This window comes from Cyprinodon variegatus, unplaced genomic scaffold (genome assembly GCF_000732505.1).
Source record: "Cyprinodon variegatus isolate N-32 unplaced genomic scaffold, C_variegatus-1.0 Scaffold198, whole genome shotgun sequence".
Taxonomy (NCBI): Eukaryota; Metazoa; Chordata; class Actinopteri; order Cyprinodontiformes; family Cyprinodontidae; genus Cyprinodon; species Cyprinodon variegatus.
The window spans coordinates 615,153-630,475 of record NW_015150651.1 but is presented as its reverse complement, the minus strand read 5'-3'; the positions used below and the strand labels follow the sequence as shown (position 1 = coordinate 630,475).

At 41.1% G+C, this 15,323-nt stretch overlaps 1 protein-coding gene across 1 annotated transcript in view; it reads left to right on the top strand.

Moving 5' to 3' along the window:
- Window positions 1–10,363, top strand: part of brwd3 (bromodomain and WD repeat domain containing 3) — a 25,463-nt gene extending 15,100 nt beyond the window's left edge. The window contains exons 27-40 of the mRNA XM_015379716.1: window positions 743–825; window positions 904–1,015; window positions 1,091–1,152; window positions 2,034–2,189; window positions 2,270–2,390; window positions 2,462–2,587; window positions 7,281–7,356; window positions 7,440–7,490; window positions 7,583–7,717; window positions 7,809–7,961; window positions 8,043–8,212; window positions 8,324–8,412; window positions 8,783–8,917; window positions 9,012–10,363. Coding sequence (XP_015235202.1) covers window positions 743–825; window positions 904–1,015; window positions 1,091–1,152; window positions 2,034–2,189; window positions 2,270–2,390; window positions 2,462–2,587; window positions 7,281–7,356; window positions 7,440–7,490; window positions 7,583–7,717; window positions 7,809–7,961; window positions 8,043–8,212; window positions 8,324–8,412; window positions 8,783–8,917; window positions 9,012–9,778 — 2,236 coding nt within the window. The 3' untranslated portion in view covers window positions 9,779–10,363. The remainder of the gene's footprint in view (window positions 1–742; window positions 826–903; window positions 1,016–1,090; window positions 1,153–2,033; window positions 2,190–2,269; window positions 2,391–2,461; window positions 2,588–7,280; window positions 7,357–7,439; window positions 7,491–7,582; window positions 7,718–7,808; window positions 7,962–8,042; window positions 8,213–8,323; window positions 8,413–8,782; window positions 8,918–9,011) is intronic.
- Window positions 10,364–15,323: the final 4,960 nt, after the last annotated feature.

Here is a 15,323-nt window from a genome sequence, read left to right as displayed (position 1 = left end):
TTCTGGACAGAAAAAAAAACACGTCTTCAATGCGTTACTCTCTGCTTCGCATAATAGCGGGTTGTGGCAAACATCAGATAGAGCACTGGGATTTGCTCAGCAGCCGATACCGCGCTGTGGCGTCACAAACCGGTAGGTGGCAGTAGTGTTCTTTGTGAACATAGATGTCTCCAGTAAATCACATTCAAACGAAATTACTCTTAATTTAAAAACACATAATAATTTCATGCTTAAAGTACTTTCAGAAGTTTGTACTCCTAATGTGATGGGGCTTTTTCTTTAACATAACAGATATTTTGTTATCTTATTTTAAACTAGAGCTGCATATGATTATTTTGCAAATCGATTAATCTGTTACTGATTTATTTTTTTTTTGATTAATCAATTAATAATCTGATAGCCAAAGATTCTTTAAAGAAGATTTTTTATGAAGTTGAACCAGATGAAAAATAAACTTTTCCACTTGGGGAGTTCTGGAATATGGAGCAGATTGAAATACTTTTTTTGCTCTTTGTTTCTCTGTTTTTGCTGCCAAAAATAGCGTGTCCCACTTCCAATTACAGATATCCCACTTAAACAATGTAGTGTCTCCAAAAATCCGACATTGGGGCAACAGCGTTTGAGGTTAATAATAAAATCTGTTTTTAGAATTTCTATTGTGAGGTCTGAATATTAAGGGGCTGAATACTTGGCAGTGTGCAGCTTCAGCATCAGATTCAGAGCGTGTTTCATCCTCCTCCAGGTATCACGACATGCCCGATGTCATTGATTTTCTGGTGCTGCAGCAGTTCTACAACGAAGCTAAAGAGCGTAACTGGCAGCCAGGTCAGTTCCTGCCCAGCCATCTCTCCAGAAGTTATGTTTTGGGTTAAGTTGTGTAAAAATGCCCTGTTCTCCCTGCAGGGATGAGGTTCCGCAGCATCATAGATGATGCCTGGTGGTTCGGGTCCGTGGAGGATCAGCAGCCGCTGCAGCTGGAGTATCCAGACAGCCTGTTTCAGTGCTATGCAGTGAAGTATGTGAAAGGATGCTTTATTTCAGCTATGTTGCTCTTAAAAGGATTGAGCTGAGTCTGATTTCATTTGATCAGGTGGGACAACGGTGAGCGGGAGAAGATGAGTCCCTGGGACATGGAGCCCATTCCAGAAGAAGGTTGGTGATGTTGATTGTTTTTAAGTTAAACCAAATATTCACAGAAATGTTTTGGAACAACTAAGGTTTGAACGATTCAAAAAAAGTAACAGAACAATCCACTGGACTTTCTTTTCAAGTTTGAAGACGTTTTACTTCCTGTCCAAGAAGCTTTTTCAATTCAAAATGTCAGAAATAGCGTTGAGTTTTGGGCTTTATAGAGTGGACCAAAAACAAAGCCTTGTTTTGGCTTAGAAAACATACAAATTGAACTGGATGAACGTGTCCAGCCCTTAGGAATGGGAGTCCTTTGGCTTCTTTTTTTAGCCTCCAATACCCAATATCTGCCTGTGTCTCTGAAAGGGGGTCATTAGGGGGAATTGTTGGTCTGCCTGAACAGGCAACTGCCATTTGGACACAGACTTAACTAATAAGGGCTTTAGTTTGAAGTCGGTCAAAGGTGGCACTAAACAAAGAAGTCTTTAATGTGGATCTAAAGCAGCTGTTTGCTGGGAGTTTCGAAATCTAGATAAGTTATTCCTAAAATAAGTGCATTTGTTCTTGGATTCAGGAGGTAAAAGAGACATTTTGCCAATGGAACAAGATAATTTGCATTTAAAATAAGAAAACACAATTACAGTGTCTTATTTCAAGTGCATATTATCTAATTATCTTATTTTAAGAGTAAAAATACTCATTCCATTGGCAAACTATCTCAAATTAAGGGTAAATGCACTTAATTTGAGATATTTGTACTTATTCCTAGACGTTTTTCCAGTGTGGATTCTCTGGATATAGAACAAAATCTTTTGAATCTGGTCTTATCTCAGACCGACCTGCTGTACCTCATAAAACATATTTATTATCCAGAGGTGTTTGAGTTTCTGAATGATTTCCCTCAGCTGCTTTGCCAGAAGAGGTTGGGGACGGCGTGGAGGTGATGGAAGAGGAGTTCCAGGCCCTCCTCTACAGGCCTCAGGAGGGTGAATGGGGGGCTCACACTCGGGACGAGGACTGTGAGCGGGTCATCAGAGGCATCGATCAGCTTCTCAAGCTTGGTGAGCCTTCAACGCTTCCGCTTCAGTTAAAGGAACCCATCTGTGCTGGTTCTCATGATGTCACAATAATTTTCCCCCAGATGTGGCGAAGGCTTTCTCCTCACCTGTAAGCCTCCAGGAATATCCCCTTTACTGCACGGCAGTGGCCTACCCCACAGACCTCAGCACCATCCGCAGACGGCTGGAGAACCGCTTCTACAGGTGAGCAGGACGCGTCCCTGTGCTGTGAATGGTCGCTCTGAGCTGTGCGTTGACGGTTTTCCCCTCTGCAGGCGGATCTCTGCGCTGATGTGGGAGGTGCGTTACATTGAACACAACGCTCGCACTTTCAATGAACCCCAAAGCCCGATTGTAGCAGCTGCCAAGGTGGTGACGGATGTCCTCCTCCACTACATTGGGTGAGAAGCACAGATGGGAGGTTTCAGCCTCTTTGCTGATGTTCTGCTGTTTGGTTCCTCGCTTAATAATCAGACGGTGAAGAATACAGCGTATATTTAAACTGAACCAGGTTTCAGTTCTTCATTTAAGTCATTAAAACCTTCAGGTTTTCTGCACTGGAGCTTAAATCATTGTTCTGCAGTCTTAAATGTTTTTGCTGATGTTATTTCAGCCATAGTGATACTCAGGGCTAAATAGGTGTGTATGTTTACTATGGGGAAGATATAATATATAAAATACTGGATTATATCTGGCTGCAACTAAGCAGAGGTGAAATAAAATAGTACAAATCCTTTTTTTTCCTTCCTTAAGTAGCAATGTTGGCTATCTATACTTTACTGGAGTAATTATTTTTTTGGAAAACTTTTTATTTCTACTCTTTAAATTTTAAAGACTTGTTAGTTTAATTTAATTTAAGCTCATTTTCATTATAACCCGTTAGTATTTAAAAAAAACAACAAAAAAAAACATTAAAATAATTTGTTTCATCCAGACAATTCATTTCTTTGTGGTTGGACTCGGTTCTGCCCCAACTTGTTGTTCACCACATACCAAAATAAATAGTTTTTCAAGATGATGCAAAGTTAAATTTGACACTGTTACCATTAGTTATAAAACTAAGAAAATTAAGTCTAAGGAAGTTATCATGCAGAACTGTAGAAAAATGTTCCTTTAATAGGGTAGTACAGTAAAGATTCTGTCCTTAACATTTTTTCCCTGCATTAATTTTACTTTTATACTTGAAGTAGTTTTAAAAATGGTACTTTTACACTTTTACTGGAGTAAAAGGCTGAAGTTGATCCTCTAACTTCTGCAAAAGTGTGTTTAACATAGGATTTATACTTCTACTAGAGTGATAAACATTAATCCTTTGGACATCTTTGGCCCTAAAATTGTTGATATAAGCAGACTGATAGAAACACTCAGCTTCTGTCTAGACTCTGTAACCAATTGGTTGATAATAAAGGTTTGGTTGTTGATCTGTTGGAGTAAAATCACTTGATAAAACCTTTCCTGACATAAAACACTATAAAATGTTAAAAGCATCAATGATTCATGCTGATGTGATCTTGGCTCAATATCGGCACCGGTCAGTTCTCATGTATCCCTTTCTCACTAAGGGAAAAACCAGTTTAAACCCGGGACCAATCAGCTTTCAGTGGCAGTGGCAGTGGCAACAGCTCACTGATGCGTGTCTACCCGAGTCAAACGACTCGGAAAGCAACCCATGTTAAAATTGCCTCAGCTCTGATTGGTATGCTGTGGAAACACCAGAGCTGGGTGGACTCGCTAATTAACATGACACCATTGAACGCAACATACGGATGTCAACACACCGCGCCAGTCGCTTCTGATCTAACAAGCAAAAACTCTGTTTACATTCAAAAAACATGGAGCAGCTCTGATGAGAGGGATTCAGACAGATAATAGAATGAAACAATAAAGCACACTGACTACGCCCTGGCTTCCTTCCACTGTGCTCTCCATTATTTACTTTCCTGATTTCTGTCGCACTGGTGACATCATCAACGCTAAACCAGCCTGATGGTCACACCAGACATGCAGCCGCTGGGGGACAGAGGCCCTGCAGCTGCCAGCGAGGGGTTAGATCAGCTTTCATAGCCAGTGGGAAGGAAGCCAAATGCTGATTGACAGCGGGTCGACTATGTTTGAAAAACACGTGTTAACGCACTATTTTCAGTGAGAATGAGGCTAAAGGTGCAAATATCTGTATCGTATCAGAAATTAAAATGTTGTATTGGGACACCCCTGATTTACAGTAACAACTGAGGTATGATATTGTGCCTCTGCTCAGATGGTAAACAAGGAAGTAGCCTGCTGCGGCTAAGCTAGTTAGCGCCTCCCATCAAAATGAGAAAATATCCAGACTGAAGGTTTACGTCCACCGCTGAGGAGCAAAGCTGCTGGGGTTGTTCAGTGGTTGCTAAGTTAATTGAATCTTGAATGTAAATTGTTTATGTATTTTTTAGTTATAATTCCTGCTCTAAGTGGGTCGCTCTGTCAGCTAAAGGACTGTTTTAGAGTCTCTATACTTCAATTAAAGATTAATTACTAAATTAGATGATAATTATTTCATTAAATTATTAATCTGATTAATTGCTTCAGCCCTACATATTTATCACTGCTACTGTCTAAGTACAAAGAAATCGATCGATTTATTGTTTCTTCCCTTGATGCTGTCTCCCTTTTCATGGGAACAAGAAGATTGTTTCTTCTTGATGTTTTGATATGAGGCTCTGGGAGGACTGACTGGAACTCAGAGCTGCTGTAAATCAGTTTATGTCCTTCGTATCAGTCGGCCTGTGACCATGCTGAGCTGTTGCTTTACTGCAGGCATTGCCAGACAGCTGAGCTCTATTTAGTTCCTGCCATCTGGCTTTCTGTCATCGCGCCTGGAGCTGGGATTGGATTTAGACTCGAAAAGGAGCTAAACGTCATCATGACGGATGCTTGGCATCTAAAACCCGATTTAATCAGGATCAGATGGTTTTTGGTCTTTTCTATAAGCATATAACTTAGTCTTTACAGGTAAATGCTTTCTAAACAGAATCACCAGTAATGGTTAAATAAGTGTTCAAATAAACTAATATGACACCATGTGATGGACTGGCGATCTGTACAGGCTGTACCCCACCTCTCGCCCGTAGACAGCTGGAGAGCAGCCCTCGATACCCTGCTTGGGATAAGCTTGAAGGAAAAAAAATGGATGGACACCATTTGATAATATATGTTGTTTTCTGTGGTTTTATTCTTTTATTGTGCAAATGATGCAGAAACGTAAATCAATATCAGCAAAAATATCTAAACATCACAGTCTTTGGTATTTAGCTTCTTTAATTGGTGCTGTATCTGGATACAGTTTGGGAGTATACATGTTTATGACAGTATTAGGAGCTAACTGAGTCATTAATGCAGCTGAGACGGAGGAGGGATTCCTCTCAAGCATTCAGAACACTGGATCCAGGGAACTGGACCTGGTTTGGACCAAAACATTGTGTTTGAAAAGCTTAGAAAAAAATATGGGGAAGAATCTGGAAAGCCATAAAAAACTATTGTTGACAGACCTTCTCCTATTAACTGCTAGAGAATAAGAAGTTAGTCTGGCATCTGGAAAAGCGGCAGGAGGTTCAGCGTAGGGCTGGGCGATCTGAAGAAAATCTAATTATATATTTTTCTATATTTGGGCTGTAATTGCGATACACGATATATATCATAATGCGTTTAAATTACCTTCAAAAACACTAGAGTGTATAAAATTGCACAAATGTACTCATTAAAACGTTTGTTTTTAAATTGAAAACATTTTATTTTAACAGTTAAGATGATTTCTTTGGGTGTCAGTGTTAGACTTTTAACAAGATCCCAGCGATCAAACGGGAAACAAAGCAAAAACACACTATACTAAATAAAATGCAAAATAAATAAGGGTTTTATGTGCATAGTAAGAAAAAAAATTACAAAAACAAAATTAGAAATACTGTCCAAAAATTACAGCATCATCAGAGCACCTCCAAACTATAAGCATTGATCTTCAGTGCAGGACGTGGGAAACAAAAGGATCGTAACTAAATTAACATTTCTGTTGGATAATGTCTCCCACCCCATGCGTTAAGCTGTTTCAGAACTGGAGAGCTCCTTCAGTGACAGACTACTGCACCCTGAATGCACCAAGGAGCGTTATCACAGATCCTTCCTCCCAGCAGCTGGAAGACTCTATAGCCATCACTGTTCCCAACAACCTCAATAAGGTTTTACATTAATAATCTTTTTGCTGCTGTAAACACCAGCATTTCGCCCATTGTGGGACAATAAATGGATTTTTTATTCTAGTTTATTCTATTCTATTTATGTACTGGGAAATTTAAAGGAGCTCAAGAAGTTGTAAAATTGAGAACATTGGCAAGTTTAGAAACCTCTGAAGATCACATCACAGGTATTGGAGCGTCTGTGATTTCCCTCCCATCTCTTCCTGTTTCTCTCATATGGGATTGTTTTTTTAAACGAGGCCAACATCATCGGCTTCACAGCTTATTTATTAAAAGTTTTAATTGGTGTGCGGGGAATACGCTGACATGCGGAGTTTACAACATTCTTCATTCTGCAGCCGATGACTTTTTAGGTGGTAGAATAAATTATACTCCTACCTTTTGCAGCAATGGTTTTTGCCACCTTTTCTTCTGTTCTTCTGCATCCTTGGCATGAAATCCTAACCTCTGCCGTATATTGCTCAGCTGAAACACCTGCTGTCACCATATTTAGTTTGCTGGTTGCTGCAGTGTGCGAGAAAATAATCCTGTTTAGAAGAGGAGTTTATGATGCATTCAAAGTGTGCGGAAAAGATAAAACTCAGTGAAATAGATGCTTAATATCGTCATGCGAATTTGTGCCTGATGGTTGCAATAGTCATTTTAATTATTGTGCTCAGGGAAACTCGAGACATATCAAGTATATTTGATATATTGGCCACCCCTAGTTCAGATTAGTCGATGTTATCAAAGGTTAAAAGCTTTCCTTTAGAGTTGGTTTTTGAACAAACATTAATGAAATAAAATCAAGTTTTGCGCTTTTAGTGTGACAAAACTTGCAGTAGAGCGTCTAACGATTTCCTCCTGGACCTGCTGTGATCCTCAGAGACCAGAGCTGCACAGACATCCTGGACCTGTACCACAAAATGAGGTCAGAGGTCAGCAGCGGGGAGGAGGCTGAGGTGAGACTCTGATTTGGTTGTTTTCTTCATGGATCAAAAAAACGCTTTTATTGAAGTTTTCTTTAAAACGTCGTCCTCCTCAGATTGACTTGGACGTGGACTCGGACACCCCGGGGACGTCTGCGGGACATCGGGTAAGAACAGCAGTCTACAGCGGCTCCTTTTACTGGAGGGAACCAGTAGCTCCGGTGTCTCAGTGAGGCTCAGCTTTATCTCTGCTCCTCAGCCGAACTCCAAGAAGCGGGGTGTGGATTTCGATGTGAACGCGTGGCGAGGTCATTGCCGAGAACTTCTGCGCCGCATGTTGGCTTCGCCTGACTCAGGGCCGTTCAGGCGGCCCGTGGATCTCTTTGAATACCCGGTAAAACCATCTCTAATGAACCGGATTACATCGAAGCGTTCTCAGACATTGAAAGTCCAGCTTTTAAACACAGCTTGATGTTTTTACTCAGGACTATCGGAGCATTATTGACACTCCCATGGATCTGGGAACAGTGTCAGAGACTCTCGTGGCTGGAAACTACGAGAACCCCATGGAGTTTGCCAAAGATGTCCGCCTGATCTTCAGCAACTCCAAAGCTTACACACCTAACAAGAAATCGCAGGTAAAGCAGGCCAGCCTGCATCGATCAGCTTCCAAAGTCTGATACAGAACTACAGTGGGTATGATGATCTATTCTTTCTAGATCTATGCCATGACGCTCAACCTGTCGGCTTTCTTTGAGAAGCACATAATCTCCATCATTTCTGACCACAAGTCAGCCCTTCAGAACGAGCGGAGAACTCGTCAGAGACTCAGTTATAGGAACAGGCTTCACAACGGAGGAAACTCCCGACGCAGCAGTCCGTCCCCCAGGTACCGAGCAGCGCCGTCACAGAAGAGGAATCTTCCCTCAATTATTTCACGAAGGCATGTTGTTTGCTGGTTTCTAAATGCTGTTTTTTTTCCTCTGGTTTTATATTCCAGCGTCAGAGGAAGGCAGAAATCGGGGAAGTCGTCCAATCCTAAGAAAACCTCATCCTCCACTAAGAGAACATCTCAGAGAACATCTCGAAGTACGTTGGAGCCTCTGTGCTTCTCTTGCTCCTCCTCCTCCTCTGCTTCTTTCTCACCCTGTTAGTATTTGTTGGCTCATTAGGGGGGGTGAACTAATTTTTTGTTCCCCCTCAGCTGCCCCACTGTGGGACAGAGGTGTTGGATATGCTAATTGCTGGAACTAATCTCTGGACCGGTTTTAATTTTCTGGGTCTGGATTATCTACCTCTGCTGTGGGACAATGTTCCACATCCTTCAGAGACTCTTTCTTTTGTCTTTCTTCCGTCCGTCCATAACTTTTTTTTTTTTACTTCATGGTCTCTAACATCAGCCAAATGTGAGGAAGGTATTAAGTTCCTCTCTGTGATCATTACTGCTTTGTTTTTTCAGCTCAGCACAGCAGCGTTGTAGCAGAGGAAGAGGAATCCTCGTCTTCCTCTCCAAGCTCAGGGGAAAGCTTGGAAAGAAGCGACCAGGGGCCCCAACGTTTGACCCGCAGCCAATCCACTCCTACAAAGAAATCAGGTATGATGGACACGACTGGGAGCGTCCCTCCTCATAGGCTGGTGTTAAATGGAAGGCACAGGACTAACCTTTGACCTCTGGCTTGTTGCTTCAGGCTATGTGCGTAAGCTGCATCTGACTAATGGCTCCAGAACTCAGCCGCAACCGAGTCAGGAGGCGCTGCAATCCGACGACGAAGAGGAGGAGGATGGCTCTGGCTCCAACAGCTCAACCTCAGAGTCTTCTTCCTCCTCCTCCTCATCGTCTTCCTCCTCTTCATCCGACAGCGGGAGCAGCTCTGACTCGGAGGCGGAGAAGTACGTAGAGGGGGGAGATCACGACTACAGCAAAGCTCCCCGCCTGTCTGCCTGCCCCTCGGCGAAAGGGGCAGTGATGGGGAAAAGGAAAGTGATGGGAGTGCAGAACGCAGCACAGAGAACCAAACGAGCACGACTGCAGCTTCCTGAGGAGGAGGAGGAGGAGGAGGAGGAGGAGGAGGAGGAGGAGGAAGATGGTGAGGAGGAAGATGGTGAGGAGGAAGAGGAGAAGCCGCAGCAAATGGAGAATGTAAGACACTTTGAGCAGGAGGATGATGAAGAGGAGCCCGAGGAGGAGGAAGAATCTGAGGAGGAGGAGGAGGAAGATGAAGCGTTGCATGTGCAGAGAGTAGCAGCTAACAGCTCGAGAGGCGGCATTTGTAAACCGGGCCGTGTCAGCACACGGAACCAGGGCCGCAGGACGGTGGTGTACAGGGACGAGTCAGATGAAGACGGCCGCGGGTCCAAAGACGACCCGCTGAACCTGGGCCGGTCCCGCTCAGGCCGGGTACGGCGGATGACGGAGAAGGCCCGGGTCAGCCACCTGATGGGCTGGAGTCACTGACACTGCCCTCCTCTTCCTCCTTTCAGCACCACAAGACTTCAGGGATTTTTGTTTTTGTACAGGTGTGTAAATAATAAATCTAGATATCTATGGTTCTGCTGGTGCTCCTCCACTGTCGCCACGGATTTCTGCTCCCTGGACGACAGAGCCTCACCTTCAGCCTTACTGCTCTCCTCCTCCTCAAACACTAGATGTTCCTCACACTACTTCAGCCACTGTTCACCAAAGAACCATGTGAAGATGCCAAAAACATGGTGCTCCTGTGTTGACCTCCGATGTTTGAGGAAGAATCATTCAGCCGACCCGCCCTTCATCTGCCGCTGCCAGACGCATTAGCAGCTCAGGGCTCCTGGAAAAGTCTGGGGTCTGATTCAGGCATTTTCCAGACCCTAGACAAGGAAGGAAATAGGAAAAGGTTTTTATGCTCGATTACTGAGGAGGCGTCCTTTCTTTGTTTCCTTCCTCCCTCCCTTCTTTCCACCCTCTCCTGTGTCCTACCTACCCCGCTGTTTCCTTCTCTCCTCTCTCTGCTGTTCCCTTCTATCCTTTGTTGTATCCTTCCTTCCTTCCTTCCTTCCTTCCTTCCTTCCTTCCTTCCTTCCTTCCTTCCTTCCTTCCTTCCTTCCTTCCTCTCCAGATGTCATGAATTTAACCATTTTTAATTGATGTTTGAAGGCAGTATTTAGCAGTGATCCCAGCTTATTATGGGATGTATATTTAAACATGGACCGTCTGCAGGAACCCTTACAATGTCGTCGTCTGGCCAACAGCAATACCTGCAAATAATCAGAAGGAATCTCCTCCTCATCATCACTAAACTATGAACTTTGAGTCTTTTATTTTTCCTGAGAACATGTTTCTGTTATGTGTTTGAATCAGATGGGGTGATGAGTTTTTTCTCTTCTGTTCTGGGTGAGAAGAACCCCCCATTCTTCCAGGTGAGCTCTGATGGACCAGAGCAGAGCAGACGGGTTCTTGGACAACTCTTCCTTATTAATATTTATTTTTTTTACTCTTGTTTGTTATGTTGATAGTGATAAGGAACAGATATTTGCACATTTATCTCCTCCATGTGGCAGCTGAGTGAAAGAGAGAAATTGACAGGAAACCTCGTAATATTTTATGTTAAACCTTAAACTGTGCCAGCGAACTTCTATTTTAGATTAAAATGGACATTTATTTTTGCAACCTGAGGATGAGGCTATATTTGGATTTTCGTTTAAACTTCTCATCTTGCAGGATTCCATTCGGTGGTGGTTTAGGTTTCTTTTCAGTTTAAACTAACTTCTCTGTTATTCCTTTTTCTTTTTGCTTCTGTGTTTACATGAACGCAGTCATGCTGAGAGCATTTAGAGCAGAGCTCGGCTCATCTTTCCAGCACCGGGTGCTAAAGTCTAAACACACTTCCTGGACCCTCAGCGTGTGGTTCTGAGCCAGAGGGTCTTTGTTCTCGTCAGGTTCCTGGAAATAAAACAAACTGACATCAGCGCGTCAGCTGCCTCTGGCTGCAGCATTAACTCATGTTTTGAATTGTGTGAAGATGGACTCTGATGTTTGAATCTGATTTTATGACATGGAGCTCAGCGTTTCCTGGACATCAGGATGACATCATTCTGCTGTAGGTGGAAAAATAAAAACGCTCACATGACTCTTTTATATGAATGTTTTTATTGTGTTGTTTTTTTTGTTTCGTTTTTTTTTTTTTAAATAAAACAGGTACATTTGAAAATGATCTGGAGTTTTACTTCACGTTCCTGGATTATACAGCATTGAGCCGTAATGTCTGCTGAAGATGGATGCAGCTGTTCAGAACCGCTGAGACTGAGTCATCCGATCCGGCTGGGAGAAAAGGCAGATTACCAGGTCTGTCAGTTTACTGCGACGTGCGCCGATAAACTTGAATGTACTCTTTGCAGCGGAGTTGAGTCACACAGGGAATAAACAAGGTTAGGCTGTGACGCACTTGGCTCTGCCACGCCTACAGACAGGGAGATGGCTGGATTCACTGAGAGAACAGTGTTTATAAGAGCAAATGAATAGAAAGCCTTTTATTTTAAAGTGGTTCAATTTATACAGCCCCCCCGGCTGCGGGTCAGAGGTGCTCCCTGCAGGAGACTTTTAATCTGGAGGCAATTATTGGAATAAAAAAATCATTGAAAATGTTTGAAACACAAATGATTAATCTTTAAATGACCTGAATTTTTACATTTAATTATTAAAAAACAGGAAGTGTTTACAAAGACTGATCCTGGAAGGTAAAAAAAAGAAAAACTTATTTTACCTGGTGTTCTGTCAGACCAGCATACTCAGTCAATACGCATGTGCAAGATGTCAGACTTGCATATGTCTAACACTATAATTGGAAGGAAATCTACAAGGCTACTTTATTTATGCGTGATGTTATAAATACTTTTAGCCCAGGGTACAAGGTAAACAAAATTTAAAGATAAACTGCTTTAAACGTAGACAGCCTCGTTTTCTTTGTTCGCTATTTCACACTGTGACGTAACAGCTAACCTGTCAGATTGTCATACAATGGTTAAGTGTATGCTGATCTTGATAGGTGCAGATGTAAAAGAAGTCGTTTAAATGTCCCTTTCTGCATGCCTGCACATACATATTCTAGGTACGCTGGTATGCTGACCTCATAGAACACCTGTTCAAGAACCTTTTTAAACTGGAATATATTAACAATATAAATATTTATTCAAGAAAGAAAAAAAAAATCACACTAATGATGTAGAGGATATATGATGACTTGTTGTTGCAAGCTTAATGTAAATGTGGAGAAACCTGACATTTGGCTTTACTATCATTTACATGTTCCTCTCCTACAGAAAGTCTCTTAAATTAAAATGTAGAAAGCCCACATTTAATGAGGTAGATAATATATATATAATTTTCTGTTTAATGTAGATTTTAGGTTTATTATATTTTTAATCTCTTAAATAATTTTTTGGCCGATAAGAAAAAAAAGTTTAGACACCCCTGGTCGACGTGGATTTCAACACTTTTTAATGCCTCAAAGGTCCAACAAGAGCAATCACCTTTTTTCCTCCTTCAATATTTCATAGTTTTTCTGTGAATTTAGCTTTAGGTTAAAGTTTCAGAGCAAAGTTTCTGTTTGATAAAGCTTCTTGTCCTCCATATGTGGTACTTTTATTGACCAGGTCAAGTTTGTGCACCGATTGATGATCCCAAATAAAGACTTATATCAAGCTACATGAATGCGCTCCTACTTGTGGCAAGAAAACCAACCAATTCAACTCTTAAAGAAGAGCGGTAATACCGTATATCGTGCCAGATTTATAGATATCTGCAGCCCAGATATCGAACCATTATTTTTTATCCAATGTCTTTACCCAGAGAATTCACCAGTGTAGTTTTGGCAACAGTTTAAATGCCTCCTTCTGCTGTTGCCAACACTGCGTGTGATGTCATACAACATAATGAATAAATGAACCAGATGGTGGAGCTCTTAAAGTAGATGCTAGACAGGAAGTGGTCATGTAACATTTATTATCACCATAACATGACAGTGTGAGCGTACAGCAATATTTGAGTGGTAGAACAACACCTTACCAATACACAACAAACCTTAAAGATAAATACAACCAGTTTGAAGCTACAGAGGAGACGGCTTACACAGCTTCATTATCATCGGTAGGTAGCTGGAGGATCATGGGCAGGTCAAACACTGTCATTTACGATACCTAATGGTGCATTTACATTGTGCTTCAATGGAAGCCCTCAGTGCCCTCAACTTGGGCTTCTTTTGTTCACAAATGCTTAACACGAGTACTTTGCCATAAGACATGATTCAGGAACCACCAGCCGCACATTTCAGCTTAAATAATCAATGCAATCAGAAACATCTCAGCACAGTACAGCAGGCAGGAAACCCAAACAGGGAGAACAGGGTTCACCCCCACAGCTGCAGCAAAGACATGGTCAAATAGGTCCTTCCAATGAAAACATGCATTCAAACATTCACAAAGCAGCAAAACCTGCAACGTTTCCTTAAAGTAGAAAATGCAGCAGAGAACAACCAATAACACCTGGGGAAGAAATACCACAATGTCGCACTAATTTGACACCACAGGAGGAAAAGTTGGTAATAATGACATTATCTCCTCGTTTCAGATGGGGGAAAAAATCATTTGAAGCATTTATGTGCATTTTACCAGACTAAATAAGCTTCTTATGGATATTCATATAATAGACAAGTCTGGGTAAATACCAATATGATTATAAAGTAATGAGACAGAAAAACACTGAATTTTCTGTTTCCGGGTTTAAATCTTTGTAAATTTGATGAAAGAATTTTTGTTTTGTGCATCAATCTAAGGTTAGTTAACTTTATTGGGATGTATCAAACATCTATATGGATTATTAATTCCTTTTTAGGCAACCTAGAATAAAACAAGGTGAAAGCCTGATCAGATGAATCTGCAAACATATTTCTGAAACAGGAAGATTTTCTGCTTTCTCTAAATTTCTTGGCACCAGAGTAAAAAGCCTTCAGCAAATGTTCTCACCAGTCAAATCTCACATTTGAAAACAAGATGCTGTTTTTTTTTAACATGATGCTTTTCCTTATTTTCCTTAATTTGGAAGATCAACACCCATCTATTGAGTTCCCAAACTCCCTTTGGTTTAAAAGATATTAATTAAACTTCTTCTACTTCCTGATTACACCAGTAAGTAGAAAACACTTTACATCTGTTGCAGGGAAATTACTGATTCCTTGTTGCTATATTTTCCCTTTTACTGGAAGAAAAAAAACTCAAATTAAAAACATTGTGATGTCATATGTTTACCAAGAGTACCAATGATTTTGGAACAAACGGTATGACAATTTTTTGATCTGAAGTCAGGTTTAAAAAGCCAAATCTGATGTCGAGGAGGATTAATTTATAGCTCCAGATTTTGTCATAAATGCAGATGTTTAAGAGTAAAAGATATTTTACAGTCTATCCAGGTTTAAACAATGGTTAAATAACTGTGCTTTGAATGTTAGCGGAGGTGACTGACACTAAAGCTCCATTAATGGAAATTATCCCACACCGACGCTTTTTTAAACATGTTTTCTACTGTTTTACAGGACTGGGAAGTCTAAAGTCAGGGTTTGTTTCATTTCTAAACAATGTGTCACATTTTGAAACGTTCAATCATATTACATGTATATCTGTTGAAATAAAACTATAAATACACATTACTGTTCATGTTTGAGCTGTTTGGGAATAAACATAGGAGTGCTTCTATCACTTTAACAGGAGATACGAGTCTAAACTTTTCAGAGGACGTTTTATTTATTCTCTAAGCTATTCTTATTAAATGACATGTTCCCAGTTTACATCTTCTAATACATATTTTACCACATTGTGGAAGCACCACTGTCTAATCTAAACAGGTGTTCTGTCAGAACAGCATACGCTATCAGAAAGGCATACACTCAGTTTTTATCTAACTTAAATGAATTCTAGCACAATATAAACCACACCCAATGTTTTCTATCATTTTAAACATGAAAACAAAATCTAAC